At 38.2% G+C, this 17,238-nt stretch overlaps 2 protein-coding genes across 13 annotated transcripts in view; both read right to left on the bottom strand.

Annotated features, from left to right (window-relative positions):
• Positions 1 to 752: 752 nt before the first annotated feature.
• Positions 753 to 1,993, bottom strand: CCDC89 (coiled-coil domain containing 89). Its single transcript, XM_059838481.1, is given in 2 exon segments — positions 753 to 1,234; positions 1,236 to 1,993. Coding segments are annotated over 2 exon segments (1,050 nt in total). The 3' UTR covers positions 753 to 942.
• A 3,585-nt stretch (positions 1,994 to 5,578) lies between these two features.
• SYTL2 (synaptotagmin like 2) overlaps positions 5,579 to 17,238 on the bottom strand; it is a 53,981-nt gene continuing 42,321 nt past the window's right edge. For 5 of the 12 annotated variants that reach the window (XM_059838469.1, XM_059838468.1, XM_059838467.1 and 2 more), the window contains 11 exons: positions 17,091 to 17,144; positions 15,511 to 15,558; positions 14,338 to 14,432; positions 12,714 to 12,833; positions 11,544 to 11,713; positions 10,834 to 10,936; positions 10,249 to 10,419; positions 9,811 to 9,889; positions 8,746 to 8,845; positions 7,774 to 7,979; positions 5,579 to 6,786 (listed from right to left, as the gene is read on the bottom strand). In XM_059838469.1, coding sequence (XP_059694452.1) covers positions 6,641 to 6,786; positions 7,774 to 7,979; positions 8,746 to 8,845; positions 9,811 to 9,889; positions 10,249 to 10,419; positions 10,834 to 10,936; positions 11,544 to 11,713; positions 12,714 to 12,833; positions 14,338 to 14,432; positions 15,511 to 15,558; positions 17,091 to 17,144 — 1,292 coding nt within the window. In that variant the 3' untranslated portion in view covers positions 5,579 to 6,640. The remainder of the gene's footprint in view (positions 6,787 to 7,773; positions 7,980 to 8,745; positions 8,846 to 9,810; positions 9,890 to 10,248; positions 10,420 to 10,833; positions 10,937 to 11,543; positions 11,714 to 12,713; positions 12,834 to 14,337; positions 14,433 to 15,510; positions 15,559 to 17,090; positions 17,145 to 17,238) is intronic. The other 7 variants (XM_059838471.1, XM_059838478.1, XM_059838480.1 and 4 more) reach the window with 5 other exon arrangements.

The raw sequence follows: 17,238 nt of genomic DNA, 5'->3' as shown, positions 1-17,238 counted from the left end.
AGCTGCCTACAGCCTATGTGGGGGATGCTGTTTGGCTCCTCATGGTGGTTGTTTTGGGGTTTTTTTGTTGGAGACTTAAAGAGCAGAGCTGAAATTCAGCAGCAAAAATCTTCCTTCTTGCCTAGGAGACCAGCAAGAGAGAGTGGAAGGTCTCTGGATCCCACAATGCTGACCAAAAAGATTTTTTTTTGTCAAAAGCTGCCAGACATGCTCAAAATGGTAGAGGGTATCACTAATATTTATCTGAATGAAACAGCTAAAAACAGGAAAAAAACCCTGGTGGAACATCTAGAACATCATCTGGTTCCAAAGAACAGATTGAAACAACCCAAAAGACTTTACAATTTATTCTGAGCTAAATGGGGATATAAATACTACTTTGGCATTAAATAGGGTTTAAATGACTGAAGAAATCTGAAAACTATAAACAGTAATTTGCTTGAGAATCAGTTTGTTGTATTATATTATTGGATTACTGTTTAAGTCCCTGAATTTAGAGAATTGCAGAGATATTGCAAGGTAGGATTTTCTTGGAGCCTCAGAGCCTCTTACATTCCCAGCCTCTGTTGAACTTCAAAGCAGAATCAAATAAAAAAGGCTAAGAGTCTGAGCTTTTGGTCACCTTGAAAAATAAAATGGTTTTAACTAAAAAAAAAAAAAGAAAACCTATGATTCAGCAAATTCATATTTTTTGTTTTCCACCTTAATCATTCATGTCACAGGTTTAACTGGTTCAATGATCCATGCTCAGGTTTAAGAGTGTAGTGATTTACTTTCATAAAGGCATAATGACAAAGGCTACAGAACTGTCAGTGGAGGAGGGTTTCAGCTGGTGAGGACAGTATAACGAAGCCAGAGGAGGGTCCCATGGAGAGGAACAAAATTCAGGTGTGTGTTACCACAGAGGCACCTGTTGCGAGGAGAACAGAGAAAAAACTGCAGTTATGCAACAAAGTGACGGAGTTTGATGTTCAGAGCTCTCTCTTTAGTCAGCAAATCCATGCTGTGCTTTCTGTAAGCATCAAACCGCAGCAGGAGTTCATTGTATGCCTGTTTGCTGCGTTCTAGCTGTCCTTGGAGATCTTGAACCTTCAGATCTTTGTCGGCTGCTGCCTCTTTCTTGAGGCACCTTCCTGCTCTCTGCATGGCTTCCTTCACAGTCTCTAGCTTCTCCTCCAGCTTCTGAATCTCCCACTCCTTATCTTGCAGAGCTTTGCTCCTCTCCATGGCCAAGCTGCTCTTTCTCTTCATGTGTCCTTTCCAGCTTGGCCTGAAGCTCACTGCCCTGGGCCTTCTGCTGGCTCTCTGCCTGCTCGGTCCTTGGAGCAGCTTGTTAGTACCTCTCCTGTAGGAGCTGCAGCTGCTTCTCCAGTGAATCCACCTCCTGGGTGTAGGCATCTGCTAGCTGGCTCTGAGCTTCCAGCAGCTCCTTCTCTCGCTCCTGGGCTCTCTGACTCTCAGAAGCATATTTCTCCTGCAAGGCGCATAACTGCTGTGAGAGCTTCCTGGCCTGGGCCACCAGCCGGAGCACCTCAGCTTCCTTCTCCCTCACAGCCTGGCTGAAGAGCGCTTCCCTGTCCTGCCGCAGGTGCTTCTTTTCCTCCCACAGCTGCAGGTGCTGTTTTCTGTGTTCTTTTTTGAACTGGGTCATCTTTTCATAGTTTTTGACCAGATCCATGAAGTGCCCCTCCAAATACTGAATACGCTGGGTCTGGGTTTTAATTTTCACAGCATCCTCTACCCTCAGTTTCTCCAGCTTCACGTTGAGCTGCTCCAGGTCTCTGCAGTGTTTGTGTGTGTCATCCACTTTCTTCTTCAGTATAGAGAAAAGATGATGATGCTGTTCTAGGTGTGAAAGCAGTAGCACCTCCTCACTCTGCTCCTTAGAGCTCTCACAGAGTTCCTCCAAGCTTTTTGTCAGATCTTCCACATCTCTGCCTGTCTCTGGATCACCTGTGGAGTCAGCCCTACCTGCTCCTGTCTCCTAAACCATGGAGTACCTGTCTCATGCAAAGACAAGATAAAATTTTATAGTGGCTGCTTCTGTTAGTGACATTCAGCATAATTAAACAGTGCCCAGTGGTTCTGTGGCCAACACTGCTGCCATAAGCTGGTGGTATTTCTCTGGAAGTCCAGAGAAACTGATGTGGGGGAACAGGACCTCCCAAAATCAATGTCAGCCAGAAACTACACAGGCCTGCTGCCCTCCCCCTCCTCTTGTGCAGAGTCAGGCACGCTGAGACTTAAGGATGCCAGACTCCGTAAGCGAAAGCAAAGAGTGTGGGCTTAGTATTTATGCAAGCCTATTCATTTGCTGATGATTAGCTTAGCTAATTATTCCTTCTCGAGGCACTGCTGTTGTAGCTACAAGAACTACTATTATATTTAGGTAAAAAGCTTGTAAGTGATAAAGCTGTAAATAATTCTTTACGCAATCCTTTTCCTCTGCCTTTATTTTCTCCTACAGCTCTGTATTGTAACTGCAAATAAAACACAAAGGGTTACGTCAAACTTTTAATTGATTTACAAGATTTCATTAGGTAGCTAAAAATAACTGAATAGCCTTATCCTGTGCTTAGAGATTCATGAATCAAGTAAAAGATCTATAGTATCTTGATAAATAGTGAATGCTTCATTATACAAAGCCTCTGTGCCTGGAGAAACAGTTCCTCAACTGAGTTTTCACACTGATCTGCTGGATTAATTTAGACATGTAATTTTAAAAATCTGGTTCTTCATTTAAAAATAAGGAAAATATTTCTATTACATCTGCACCAAAATTATTCTTGGTGCTGAATCACACAGCATGCTACCCAGACATTTGAAAAATTAGCCTGCAACTCATCTACAAGTATTTCATTTGGATGCAGACCTGAAACAGCACATGAAACAGCACACTGATAATTAGATTTTGTGACTTCCTGAGCTTTGACTAAAGGTAAAGATAGGATGTGGGAAGGAGCCAGCTCAAAGTAAGGATGAAAGATAATGTACAACAAAAATGAATAAACATCTGTGAAGCACAAAGTATTTCAGAGCTGTGTAGTAGCGCCTGCAGTACAGACACCAGCTCTGCCTCCACCATCCTGCACTCTCTCACTGCTGTTGCTACCTTGGATCCTTTGCAAATAATGGAGGAGAGGGGGAAGGACTGAAAGGTTTAGGCCATTCAGTGGAAATACAATGAAGAGCAGGGTTTAAGAAGAGAAAACTCTTTTCTTACCAGGTATTTTCTTCCTGCTGTCTGTTTGTTGTCTCTCCTATTGTGAGGTTCTGTTTCCATAGAGGTAAGACGCTGAATCCAGTCACTCCAGAGCTCATGACCTCATCCAGGCTGCTTGGAGCCAGGCCAGCCCCACCAGGGTGGCTAAAAGAGCTGGCAGTGTTTCTTAGCAAACAAACATTGCTGACACTCTCAAAAGCACCCAGATTTGGAAAGGAAAGAGAATTTCCACAAGCTTGAAGAACTTCTCGTTCTCAGCTTACATCCTGCACATGCCAGAATCAGAATAGCAGGCTCTGACCTCAGAACACACTGAAGGTCCATGGAAAGTAAAGACAGACCTTGCCCTGAACAACTCGCAACTTTATTTAGCAGCTAATAAAAATCTGGCTGACAGGATAGGGAAGGGAAAAATGCAACTGGAAGAAAAAAGTCAGCGCAGGCTTTGCTGAGTCCTCTGAAAAGGGATGCAAAGGAGAAAGAAGAGAGTGCTGTGGGTAAGGACATGAAGCACACAAGAGAAGGAGGGCACAGGACAGGTTTCAAATGGGTGAAACCAAAGCAATGGGAGTTTCTGCACCAACTCAGGTTTGTAGCCTTACTTGCAGTGATGGGAGGTTTCTGAACACAGAGAACAAAAGGAGAGCTGGGACTTTGAAGCCTGGTTTATAGCAAGTGAAAACAGTATAATTTAGAAGATATACACACGTGTATATATGCATATACACACATATGTGCTAAAAAGAAAAATAAATCATGGGCTAAAAGAAAGATGAACTTGTAATATGAAGTGGAAGAGAGGAAGGAGCTGTTGTGTTTCTCCAGACAAGAATGAATACATAAAGATATTTTAGGAGTGTGGCTGTTTTGATTCTTAATTCCAGTTCACCTTTATGACAAAGCTTAGCTATTAATTTATCAAATTGCCCTTTAATGAGTAGCTAATAACACACCTTTAAAATTTTGGTTATGGGTGACTAAAGACTTTCCCTTTGCCTTGAGAACAAAGTAAGTAGTTTCTTGAAACTTCTTGTCTTAATCAACTTCCCAACTCATATTTCTCTGTCAGCATATTATCATACTACTGAAGTTAGGGATTCTGTACATGATGAAAGGTATTAAAAATGGGGAGGAAGTTTTGTACTTAAGGGACAGTTTTTGTTACTTGTCTCAGTTTCTTGGTAAACCTAGATGAGTACCTAGTACCCCTATGTCATTAGTTAATCAAAGCAGTTAATTACAAGTGCAATATGCAAGTAAATCTTGCATTCATGTTCAGGTAACCTTTAAAAATTTGAGGTTTGGTCTATTAGTAGAGGTGATACACAGAGTCTTTTGAGATACCAGAAAAATACTGCGTCAGTCTCTAGGAGGACTAAAAGAATAGCAAGACACAGAATGTCTTCTACATGATCAGAAGACAAAGAGATTGTCACTGTCACAAAATAAACATTTTATTTTGATAGCAGTGAAGTTTAGGTATAAAATTTGGTAGAGTATAGAAGACAGCAGATTACATGACATTTGTGGCCCACTGTTGAGCAGCCCTTCAATAGTGACTTCTGAGTCAGTTGCTGGCTTTGAGGGTCCTGCAAATGTGGAGCCTTAAGACCCCATCTCTACAAACGAACCTAAAGCTGATTTGACTTCGCAATGTATTTGGAGCTTCACAGGAGATAAAACTGCAACAGAACCATTAATTCTGTGAAACTGTAGGTCATGTTCACAGCAACCTATGTTTTTCAGAAAAATTGATTCATATAGGGAGTGAATACAAATAAATTAGGTGCCTCTTCTTTTTCAGAATCACCATCCTTTCTGGAGTGAATAGCATATAGAATCAAAGCAGCAGCTGTATTTTGGTAAAAAGACATTGTTCTGAAATGTCATGTGCATGTGTTCCCTAGTCAAAAAGTGTTTTGTATATGTCTGGCAGAGTGGAAGCTGTAGCAGTTGCCAATCTCATCCAAAACACCCGAAGCAGGAAGATATCAGAGACTGGCAAACTGCTTTTGACACTTTTAAACTCCACAGATTGCCTGGCTGATGAGAGAGAAAGTGGGTTCCCTGGAAGGTTGAAGAGCATCTTTCCTTTTTTTTCTGTTCATAATGCATAATAAATACCAAGTAGCATTTAGATTTCTGTTATTAAATCAAGCAATTGTGTTAGAGCTGTGAAGAGCTCCCTTCTCCCCTCTACTCTAACTGAAGTGAAAGATTTCACCAGCTTTTAGACTTAACTGGAGTAAATAACTGTACATTTATTTTCAAAAATGTTTTCTGTCTGCATTTTGTTATATTGCATGCTGAATGGCTAACATAAACCACTAGAATTTAATAAAAACTGAACTCCTATTTAGTTTAAATAGGCTGCATTTATTTAAAAAAGAAAACAAAATGAATATATTTTTTATTTTATGTATTTATCTACCAGTAGCATGCATTTCTACAAGTTAAAAACTCCAGTCTTATTTCCTATGCCTCAAAACTAAGCAAAGCCCACCACAGTCCTCCCAGTCTCCTAACGGTGGCGCTGAAGCACAGGTAAGTTCAATTCTTGCAAAAAAACCCGAACCAATGGATACAGGTACAAACAAGTGCACTTTGGAGAATAAATACCCAACGTCCTTGTCAGCACTAAAATTGGCACATTTAGATCCTCTTGAGTAGCACTGGAATAAAAAAAAGTTTCACCTTCACATGTTCTGCACTTAAGACTAAGTATTGTATGCTAGCAAGATGATTAACACATATATAAAGCAAACCTTTTATAACCCTGATTTTTACAGTACATTGGAACTAAGTCCTCTGCACCTTGCAGAACAGGACATCAACAATACCACTTCATGCCACACTTCTTTCATTGAGGAAGTAACTTTCATGTCCTAGAAATGTACAATTACAACTGGAGGAACTTTCAAAAAACTAAATTCTTCATGCCCATAATCCACGCTGGTGAGACCTAACATGGCTTAATAAGGATACAAATACATACGAATGAGCTTTAACACTAATGTTGCTGTCTCATCAGTAAGACTTCATAAACAATCCAAGCAATGTACAGAAACAGTTGACTTGCTCTTATATTTCTGCTGGTTATTGGGATCATTTAAGGAATCAGAAATGCTTCAGTTAGACAACACAATCATCCAGGTATCACAGCTACCTCTAACACTGGGTTCTGTAAGCACCTTCTTTCTTGTTTTCAGTGAATAAGAAATTTTAAAATCCCTACAATTTACATAATGATCTGCAAGCAGATGTTTGAAATACAAAGTGACATCTGACAGCACAAAACCAGAACAGTAACAGAGCAGAAGCTGTCAAAAAAGCTGTGTTCCTCTTCCAAGTTCCACCCCTATGCTTTCTATTTAATTCCCAAGGTTTCTTTTTGACACTAACAAATAAAAATCCACCTTATTTTGTCAATTTTGCAACCATAAGCATCCTGAGAGGTAGTGTATCTTCTATCCAGGTGTTTGGAGAGTTCATCATCTTCTCCCAAAGGGCAGTTTCATCTGAAGTAGAATCCATCCAATCTACCGTAGTTCCATAGCTTTTGCCTAGAAAAATGTCAGTTTTAAGAGAAAAATTACTTAATCTACTGCAGAGTTAAGTACAGGCAATCAAATTTGCCTGCTCTAAAATGGTTACACCTCCTCAGGTAGTTGACCTAGAGCTTTGGAGATCCAGTTCTACATTTTTACTCCTGAGCAATTATGTCAAATACAATTAACAACAGTTTCACACAAATTTTGTCATCTTTGTCCAGATTTTTTCCTTTTTATCCTTGGTCTTTTTGTCACAATCCCAAGGAAAAAGATGCCAATTTCCCATACATCTGAGAAGATTTAACAATGAAACAGGGTTCTGATGTTGTACTGAAATGCAACCTTGGGTACTCTAAAATGCAAATTAAGATTTGTTATTCTAATTTGTAATTTAGGTTATTCTGGTGAGCCATGCGAGAAATTAATTTGTGAAAAGTAGCTTGTACATTGCATTTCTTGAGAAGACTCCAAACACATCCTCCCCTCAGATCAGAGAGCAGAATGAAAGGGACAAGTAAAAGAACTGTATGCATTTCCTGTTGCTTATCTACACATCTTATATTGCCCTTATGCTAAAAACTTGTTTGCATTTATAATTTTTACAATTCAGCATCTTCCAATTTTATCCTGCATTCCTGATCTACCCTTTTATTTCCACCCACTGCTGTCTTTACACTATGTTTTTGCATGAGTAAGTCTGCAGGACATTATCAGATTTCAGGTGCAGGAATACCATAATCTTGTACTTTAAACAGTACCAAATACAATGTATGGCCAGACAAAGGTTTGTTTCTAATATTTCTCCTTGTCAGTCATCCTAACCCTCCTAACATGACTATTATTTACATTTCAGGATCTGTTCTGAAGAATAGGTACGTTACTGAATGAAACTGTTCAAGAGAAAAGAAAGACTGAAAGAGAAGAGAGGAAATGGAAAAGAGAAAAAAAAAGGAAAGACAACTCTGTAGATTAAGTATTAATGTAGTGATTGTCCAGTACCTGTTCCAAGTCCTATCCGGAGGCCTCCCAGAAAGTGGTTTGCTAGTTTGTTGTGATCCCAGACTGTGAGTTCTATGCAGGCTTCTTTCAAATCTTCTGGTCTAAAGCCATCATAGACCATGGTGTGGTTGAATACCGGGTTTGTCGTTTTTGTAACCGTCCTTGTTTTCTGGCGACTTTTTCTGCTGGTGTCTGGAAGAATGGTACTTCAGAGAGAAAAAGCACTGTCAGTTTGCCCTTACACAGCACAGCCTGCATTAAACATACTGAAAAGGCAAAAGCTTCTGATTAACAGTGTTCTGCATGGTAAAATAGGACTGAAGATACAGTGCTTTACAGAGATGGAGTGAAGGGTGATATTCTCAGCCCCTTACAAGAAATACTGGCAGCAGGTATCCACCCTTGTGCCTCAGAGGATGGAAGGGCAAGTCAGGTGGGGAAGAGGCACAAGTGAGTTTATTTGCTGTGTTATCACTGATGACGCTGAAACATTTTGTTGCTATCAGAGATTTCCCCAACCATCTTGTTATTCTTGTCTCTTCACTTTTTTAGTCAGTATGTGGAAAGGAAGGGGGAAGAAATCCAACTATGTATTCACACTATTACACTATTTCACGCTTCTGTCTCCTCCCAAGATTTGCCAAGCTAAACCATGTTTTGCACAAACATGCTTTGCTTAAATGTGAATAAAAGCCAGAACAGTTTGACTAGACCTTCCACCAAGTGACTGAGAGACAAAACCAAAGAGTAATAATGACAGAGAAAGCTCTCCCAGTAAGTATTACTTGGTGGTACATGCTTAGCATCTGGAAGCTGTAAGCTAAGCAGGACAATTTGCACTACAATAAAGGAGAATCAGAAAGCAATTCAGTGTTCTTTTAATATGAATGTAGAAAAAGAAGATACAATTAGAAAGCAGAATGGTAGCATTATTAGGCTACCATGTTTGATGACTTCAACCACAATTCTTACCATTTAATAAAAGAGTTGAGCCTATTGCCTCTCAGAAGAGGGAGGTTATGGCATTCCTTCACCCAGATGTGGACCTCACCAGTAGATAAAGTCTTCTTTCCTGCAAAAAAAAAAAAAAAAAAAACCAAAAAACAAACAAACAAAAAAAAAAACCAACAAAAAAAAAACCATCTGCTTAAGCAGATGGCTTTTAAAGGTATTTTGTCTGATGAACTGATGCAGCAGTTCTTGCCCATTTGCTGATATTCAGCCTGGACTTGTTATCTCACATCCTAATTCAACATTGCTCTCTGTACTCTGGAAGTTGAAATCTTCATCCCATCAAAGTACTGCAAGATCACATCATGTCTGCATTCCTACAATGACTTTTCTTCTGTTACAACTAAGCAAACACATGCCACTGGTCTTCTCTTCCCAAGACTCCTAGATAAACAGATCAGCTTGTCATCAGTCTATGTGATGTTAGCATTTATTGTTGCTTGTACTTTCAAATAAGCTCTTTTATGCTCTTAATATATTTGGTTCTTACTGACTGTCTGTCTGGATTAAAAACCTGACCTGGCTTCACTCTCAGATTGGTCCACTATCTGTTGCCAGACAAGATTAAACCAAACTAATCAGACTGCTGTAAATTTCTGCTTTCTAAATACTTGCTGCTACCTCTTACACCTAGTATCGCTTGAAATTCTGTGTGTTGTCATTGCTTAGCACATCACAGCATCTGCCTGATGATATATAATCTCTAAAATTATTGAGAAAACAGAATTTTGTTACACATACATATTGCATTAACAAATCTTAGATTATGACAATAAGGTAATTTCTTCATCAATAACATTAAAAACAACAAAATATCTCAAAATGGTTTTTGGGGTTCTAAGCTGTATTCACAATCAGAGTGACTTACTCTTCTAGGAAGAAAACAGAAAACTTTTATTTTGAAAGACGGTGTCTGAAGTGAATGACAAACATTAAACAAGGTTTGAGTTTTCTTAAACTAAAAAAAAAAAAAAGGACAAAACCAGCAAAGGCTTGATGAACCCAAGCAAAGCAGCTAATGCTTACCTCCAACCGGATGTGGGACATACTGCAGGGCTAGTTTCATCTCCCCTCTGTTTTCTAGATTAAGAGTTATTGCTGAAGTCTGAAATGAAAAAAAAAAAAAGATTAAACTAAGCATCTGATATTAAAATGGTGCTTGCTTCATATTCTCAGAAGGTTTACTCCATATTTGGTTAACAAGTGCCTTCAGATTTCTGTTGCAGCAATATGACAATGAGAAATTCCTACTTTGAAATTCCTACTCCTTAGACTGTGAGAAAGTTTCTCCTACTGTAAAAGCTAGCTAGACTACAAGACATCTCAGAACTGTATTTCTGTTGACCAGTGTATAAGTATTTATGATTATAATCAGCACAAAACCTACAGAACACACAAAACCAAGCCCAAATAATGACTTGGTTTTGCACTTACACACCAGAAAATGCAAAACAGCCAACCTACCCTTGGCTTGAGAGGAAACCAGTTGATCTGCTTACTGGATGGGTCATTCCAGTCCCAAGCTCCTAAATCCAGCTCCACTTCACCAAGGAAGCTATTCCTACCAAAGGTATCATTGTGCCAGACAGAGATATTGAGGCTTTGATTCTTCAGGAGCTCCTTCTCAATTTTATACTGCCAGGAAGAAGTAAGAAAAAAAAAAATTAAGCTGAATTTTTACTAATGCTGGGTCAGAAAGTGATACTGTTAGAAAAAAGTGTCTGTGTTTATTAATCCATAACTGCCCACTTCTGCATTTCAGAAAGCAAAAAAATCACAATAAAACCCAACTATTTCCTTTTTATTTCTGTCATCTTATGGTCATACGTGGCTCATGTTTGTTTACAAGAGGTATAAAACCACCAGTGTTCTTAATGCTGGATCCAGAGACAACTGCAGAGTTAACCTATCAATGGAAGCACACAGCCAGCTCTGCAGAGCAATCCCTCTCATGCTAATGTCCCTTTTGAGTGCAACGTGTTCAAAAGCTGAGCTTCCTCACACATCATACATACACTATATTATAACCAGTAATATTTTGATAAATACCCGCAGTATTTCATTATAGACTGGATTAAAAGTTTTCTTTTTGATAGATGTCTTCCGTTTGCCCAGTCTGTATTTCTCTGGAAGCAGGTAGGTCTTTACATACCTAAAATTTAGACAGGGTTGTTAGAAGAGTTAAAAAAATCCCCCAAAACCTAAAAAATCCAGAACCCTCTCCAACTTCATCTTCCAAAATACACAATATTTGCTCACAAAGTAAAAGAAATCCACCTGAGTAGGCATTATGTTATTCAGCTTGTATATTTAAGAATTACAACAGCAGTGGTGATGTATAAAACATCACTTTCTTCTAATATCCTTTTCTGGGGAAAAGCTGTTGAAATGCCTCCTCCACATGAAAATACAGAGTATATACCTGTAGCAGGCCCAAATGTCATATTTATAGCTGCTAATCCTACTGAAAACAAATCAAAGTGGCATTTACCATCTGAAAAGTGGCATTTTAAAACATAATTTGATATTCTTACAAGTTTTAATTTCCTATGTTAATACAAATACACACCAATTTATAAGGGCAGCTCTATACTCAATCAGAGTCAAAAAAAACCCCCACAAAGCACATTATAGCCTCTTCATCTATTTCTTGGTGCTTTACTCCAGCAGGTTAGAGAGACAGGAAAACCCCAGCAGTTTTCATTTCCACATGAAAAGAAAAAATTCCATTAGAAAATAAATGCATTCTGTGTACTTACGGGTCTGAACGCTGTCGCTTAACATCTGCCACTGCCAGGTCTTTACACTGGCAAATAAAGATATGGAGCTCGTCCAGCTGTTCCACATAATCAATGGCAAACTGAATGTTCCCCTTCACATCCACGTTGCCAAAGTCTGCACTGTAGATGCTCATTAGGCTGCCACTCACCTGCAGTGTACAAGAGGAGAAATATTTTTCAGACATTGCATTTCACCAGGTACCTCAGGATCAGGATAGAAATTGTGCTCAGGATTCAGACAGCAAAGAAATCAACTGCATCTCTTTAGATGTATTAATAAAATGCAATGGACACTATTACACAAGCTTCTCAGCAAGCAGATTAATAAAAGAAAGATATTTGGAAATCAAAGGTGTTTGGCCAGGATTCTTACAAAAAAAATTTGAATGGGTTTACTGCATTGAGATAGAAGAAACTAAATTATAGGATGCTGTAGATATGAAGATTGCCTGTGCTCAGATCCTTGAAATATTACTTTTAAATCTGCTCAGCTGATCTGCCTTGCAGCAAGCAGAGCCTAAGAGTTTAGGAAAACAGACCTTCTTAAAATAATAACAAAAAAATTAATATATAAAGTCTATATGGCTGAATTAGGTACGTAAATATCTAACTAAATAAACCACTGAAAATTAAATACTAAATCCAGAGAAGAAGAAAGATGTGTGTGTATATATATATCTATATATATATATATTTTATCTCAACATCCTTCCCCAGAATTCTGTTTTTCTTACTCCAAGTCCACATAAACCAATGACTTTTGGTTAGCTAGTAGTTGACTCAACTGCACACCTGAAATTCTCCTACTCTGAATTATCTTTCTCCCTTTCTAAATGTTTCTTCTATATTAATTGTTCCTCATTTTCAGATACAAATGTAAGCTCCAAGGGTAAAATCCATATCTTTGTTCAGAGCCCTGAACAAGCTCCAATATATTACTAGGAAAAAAAAATTGAAATCTATTTAATTTTACTTTACTTGCTTCAGGCAATTCCATGCAAGGAAGCATGTTATGCTCATAAACAGAAGTGGAAAGAAAGAGACAGACATGGCAAGGAAAGAAAGATACAAAGAATAAGAAAAGAGCCAAAACAATATTGGAGAAATTAGCAAAAGCAAAGTGTCTTTAAAATGGTTTGGTTTACATACAGAGGATAAGGAGGCCATGCCAGAAGAGCTGCTAAGATTGGTTAGAGAGCTGGGACTCTTCTTGATTCTGCCAAAGGAATAACTGCTTTCTGATGTTGTATCTGTCTCTCTGTCATCACTCTACAAAAACATCACAGAAAGAAAGTCTGTGTACGTTCTTTATAGTCACAAGTAAAACAAACAAACAAACAGAATTTTAATGCATGTTGAGACTCAGTGGAAGTCTGAATTTAAATTCCCTTGTAGTGCAACATGAATAATATTTCTAGAATTAGGTCATGTATTTAAAGTTGAAAGGGAGTTTTTCTGATGAACTCCCTACACTGATAATTTTTTTAAGCAGCGATGCAACTAGATTCAGAGGTTTGTTCGTTTGTCTGTTTTAAATCTCAAGTAGCAAAGAAAAATTACAAAATAAAGTTTATTGGGATAATTAAACTCAACTTTTCTGTGTCACTGTCTCATGCATAACCTATGCAATTTATAATGCTCAGTTTTTTTGTTATTTTACTATATAACAGAAAGGACTTTTAGCAGTCCTTTCTGTTATATAGTAAATGCTGTCAGCTCTGTGCCTGTCTCTTAAGGGCAGCTGGCCAGAAGGTAACATTTAGAGAACAGCACTGGATACAGCAAATGATTTTTGCAAAGTCTGTCTTGCAAGAGGGAAGCAGGGCTCTTTGCTTTTCCATGAGGGAATTGCAGCTTTTTTTTTCCTTGGTCATTATCAGGTTATTTACTCACAACCCCATTCTTTCTCAATGCTACTGCTGCACTAAAGGATTGATCCCCTTCCCACATGTGCCTTCCTATGCAGGCTGTTATGGACAACTTCATCTTCCTGTTGTATTCCACCTAGGAACAATTTACAAGGTCTCCCCACTCCTTCAAGCAGTTCTGAACTGATGTCATAGGTCTTCTCATAACAGATACAAGGTTAGTAAACAACAGTTTCCACACATATTAAGAAAATAGTAATTTATATAAATAAACATTTAGCATATAAAGACCTTTTCAATTTGCTTATAAAATCTGGTTATGTCTATTCTGTTAAGTAAAAGCAGACCAGGACTTTTTCTCTTTTCAGAGGTCAATGACAAGGACTGAATAATGTCCAGCCTACCTAGGGCAAAGCTTCTTGAGAGAAAATTGCTTTGGAGACTGCTGTTTGGGACCACACAAGATTAATCCAGAGAGTGAAGTAACACTTAAGCAGTGTGGATAATCAGTCTGGTTACACAAACTCTTTGAAAGACAGAAAAATCCTAAATCCTCCTACAGGGGAAGGACATATGTTAATTAGACAAGGGGCAATTGGCTTTAAACTAACTGATGATAGGTTTAGATAAGATACTAGGAAGAAATTTTTCCACTGTAAGGGTGGTGAGGCACTGGCACAGGTTGCCCAGAGAAGTTGTGGATGTGTTCAAGGCCAGGTTGGATGGGGCCCTGAGCAACCTGGTCTAGCCCTGCCCATGGCAGAAGGGTTGGAACCAGATAGTCTTTTAAGGTCCTTTCCAAACTAAACCATTTTGTGATTCTTCTGATAGAGTTCTGAACTTTTACTTGCACAGAGTTAATGCTTGGGTACCTGAAATGATAACATTTCAGAGATGGAGCTTACCTCTTCCTGTAAGAATGATGGTACTGACTTGCTCAGTCCTTTGAGTTTTTCAGGGTTGGAAAATGGTTTATCAGGCTGTGAAGTCACTGTGGAAACTGAAAAGCATGAATTCAAAAGGCTTCAAAAACATGTTTGTACATCAGAATAGTGAGATTCCACAACAGGACACAGTTAGGAGCAAGCCACTTTGGATGAAATACATGCACATGCACAACCAGCTTGGATGCAAGGGTTTTTTTCCCCCATAAGACTCAGAGAAGCTACAATTAGGAAGAATAATCTACTTTGGCATTGTCTATGACAGTGACCAACAAACTTTGACAGGACCAGAAATGTTGCTTGATATGAGGTAGCCTGGGTGCTAAAAGCAAATTCTGATAAAAGTGATGAAGAAAACATTACAGATTATCTTCTAGATTTTCTTCCTAGAACAAGAATAAGCACACTCGTGCACTAACAATAGCATCACTGACATTAGAATTATCATAATACTCTTAGTGAGAAGCCACACTTTGTTCTATTTACTCAGTCTATTTAACTGCAATAGGCAAATTTGTGTAAATCAAGCAAATTCTAGACCTGATCAAGGAAGTTGTCAGTATTCCTACTTAATTATAATATGCATATCTTATTAATGACGCACTTTTTTGCACTCTCTCTCTTCCATACTTGCATACCTCTACTGCAGCTCACTTCTGTGCTCTTTCACTGTACAAAACCTAATTGCACAAGCTAGGCTTGCAAAAATCCAGTTTGCAGTAAGCTCATGATCCTCAGAATTTTTCATGCTCAAGCCCCACTTATATTTAATAATACACAAAGATGAACTGGATGCACGCTGTGAGATGCATCCATATGATGTGACAACAAACAGAAAATGATTTGGCAACAAACAGCCACCTACAGGAGCACATATTTATTGCATAAAATGAAACACTGCACACAGTGGGATTGTTTGCAAGGTGAGTGAAACTTCTGCAAAGCTTTTGATGTCAAAACTCAGCCAGTGCTCAACAGATCAGTTATTGTCAGTATGGAATTAGATGCAGTACTTAGAGCAAGTATCTAGCCCAGATGTGTAACTTGTTAAATGAAAAAGTATTGTTAATGTATTAGTTCAGCTGTCAGAGGAAAAGCCTCTCCAGTATCTGCTGGAAGAATCCTATTACTCACTTTCTGCTGCATTTTCAGTCCTCTCTTGATGCTGATCAGGTTTCAGACCTGCTCAGTGCAGTATTAACAGTCACTCAGAACCATAGTTTTGCAAGGTTATAAATAACAACAATATACTTTAAATGTGGGATTTTTCTGGTTTTTTTGGTGGTTTTGGTTTTTTTTTTTTTACTTCTCCAGGCCACATGAACATTGTGGGGTTTTTTTCCTTCCAATAGTTAGTAGTGATTTAGGTATTAGGCCTGTGTGGGCATTAGGTCTGTTTGATTTTGGCTCATCGTGGAGCCTTTCTGTTTATGCAAACATAAATTCACAGGGACATGGCTCAGTGGTGATTTTGCCTGTGCTGGGTTAAAGGTTGCATTTGATGATCCTAAAGGTTTTCTCCAACCTAAACAATTCTATGATTCGGTTTCTGTGTGTTTTGCATTGCTGGTCTCCTTTGAGGAGCTAGATCATGACAAAATATGAGTGTAATATAAGTGTGCAAGCTAAAAATTCAGCATTGTTGCTGTTCCAAAACAACAGTCTTTTCAAGAGAACTTGCCTTATTCTGCCTGTACAGCCATCAGTTTGGGTCTGTATCATTTTTCTATAACTTCAATCTTAACAAATTAAATACAAATTTCCCCTGCTCTTTTCAGGTTAGTTTCTACACATTCACACTGAATGCCAAAATAGGCTTTCAGTAAGGGGTCTCCCACTGGAAAGCAGAGTGCAGGATGGTGCTTAAGTCCTGCTGCTTTACTGGGTGTTGTAGGTATTCTAACATGTTATGATTATCCTATTGCTACTATAGGCCACTGGCATACACAATGCTTTAAAGCATCTAAACCATGAAATAAAAAATACAACTGCACACAACTGTTCTTTTAAAACTGTAGTGCTCCAATGCAGTAAATAAAGAATTGTGTGCTATATTCACTATATTCAACATTATTTGATGGTTTTTAATTCTGTTTATTTTGACATGTTCTTGGAGCAGATTTGCTTTTTGTTTTTTTTTTAGATTTGGAATTTCTAAAGGTATATAGAAAATTTAACAGTAAGGCATCTAGAATGCACTAATGGATTGATGATATCAGCAGTAGCTGATCTAGAAGTTCACCTATTAGAATAATGCTACTTTGTAGGACTAAGGCAGGGCGGGATATTAAGAGAGGTTCTTTTCCAATTGAGGTATTCTGAAAGGTGTCTTGCACTAGCAAAAGTCATCTTGAATTTTTCAATGCAGCAGATAAACAGACAAATTGAATATTTACTGAGGCAAATTTCTTTCAACTGAGATTGTGTTCAAAGCTCCCTATGATTTCAGTAACTCATAGACTGAATGACTGAAGACCAAAAGAATACACTGATAATGGCACAGTTTCTACAGATACAGGAAGACATAAATAGATTCCTTAAGAATAAACACCAGAACAGAATTCTACAAAAGCTTTCCAGCCATGCTGAGGTTAACAAAATCTAAAAACACAATATAATTCTTGGTTAAAACAAAACAAAAACCAAAACTTCACTAGCAAACAGAGGCCATTAAAAAGGCAACAAACTTCCATGCAGACATAAATGATATTTACCATCTTCAGCACTAAGAACTAATTCTTCCTTTGGTTTATTTAGTTTTTCTTTATCTGTTCAGGAAAAATAACACAGTTAGAAACTTTGTTATTTAGTATAAAATGGATGGCAGTGATAATCACAAAATTAAGAGTAACGAGGACCAAA

This window comes from Haemorhous mexicanus, chromosome 2 (assembly GCF_027477595.1).
Source record: "Haemorhous mexicanus isolate bHaeMex1 chromosome 2, bHaeMex1.pri, whole genome shotgun sequence".
NCBI classification, from domain to species: Eukaryota; Metazoa; Chordata; class Aves; order Passeriformes; family Fringillidae; genus Haemorhous; species Haemorhous mexicanus.
The sequence above is the reverse complement of the archived record's forward strand: the minus strand, read 5'-3'. Positions and strand labels throughout refer to the sequence as shown.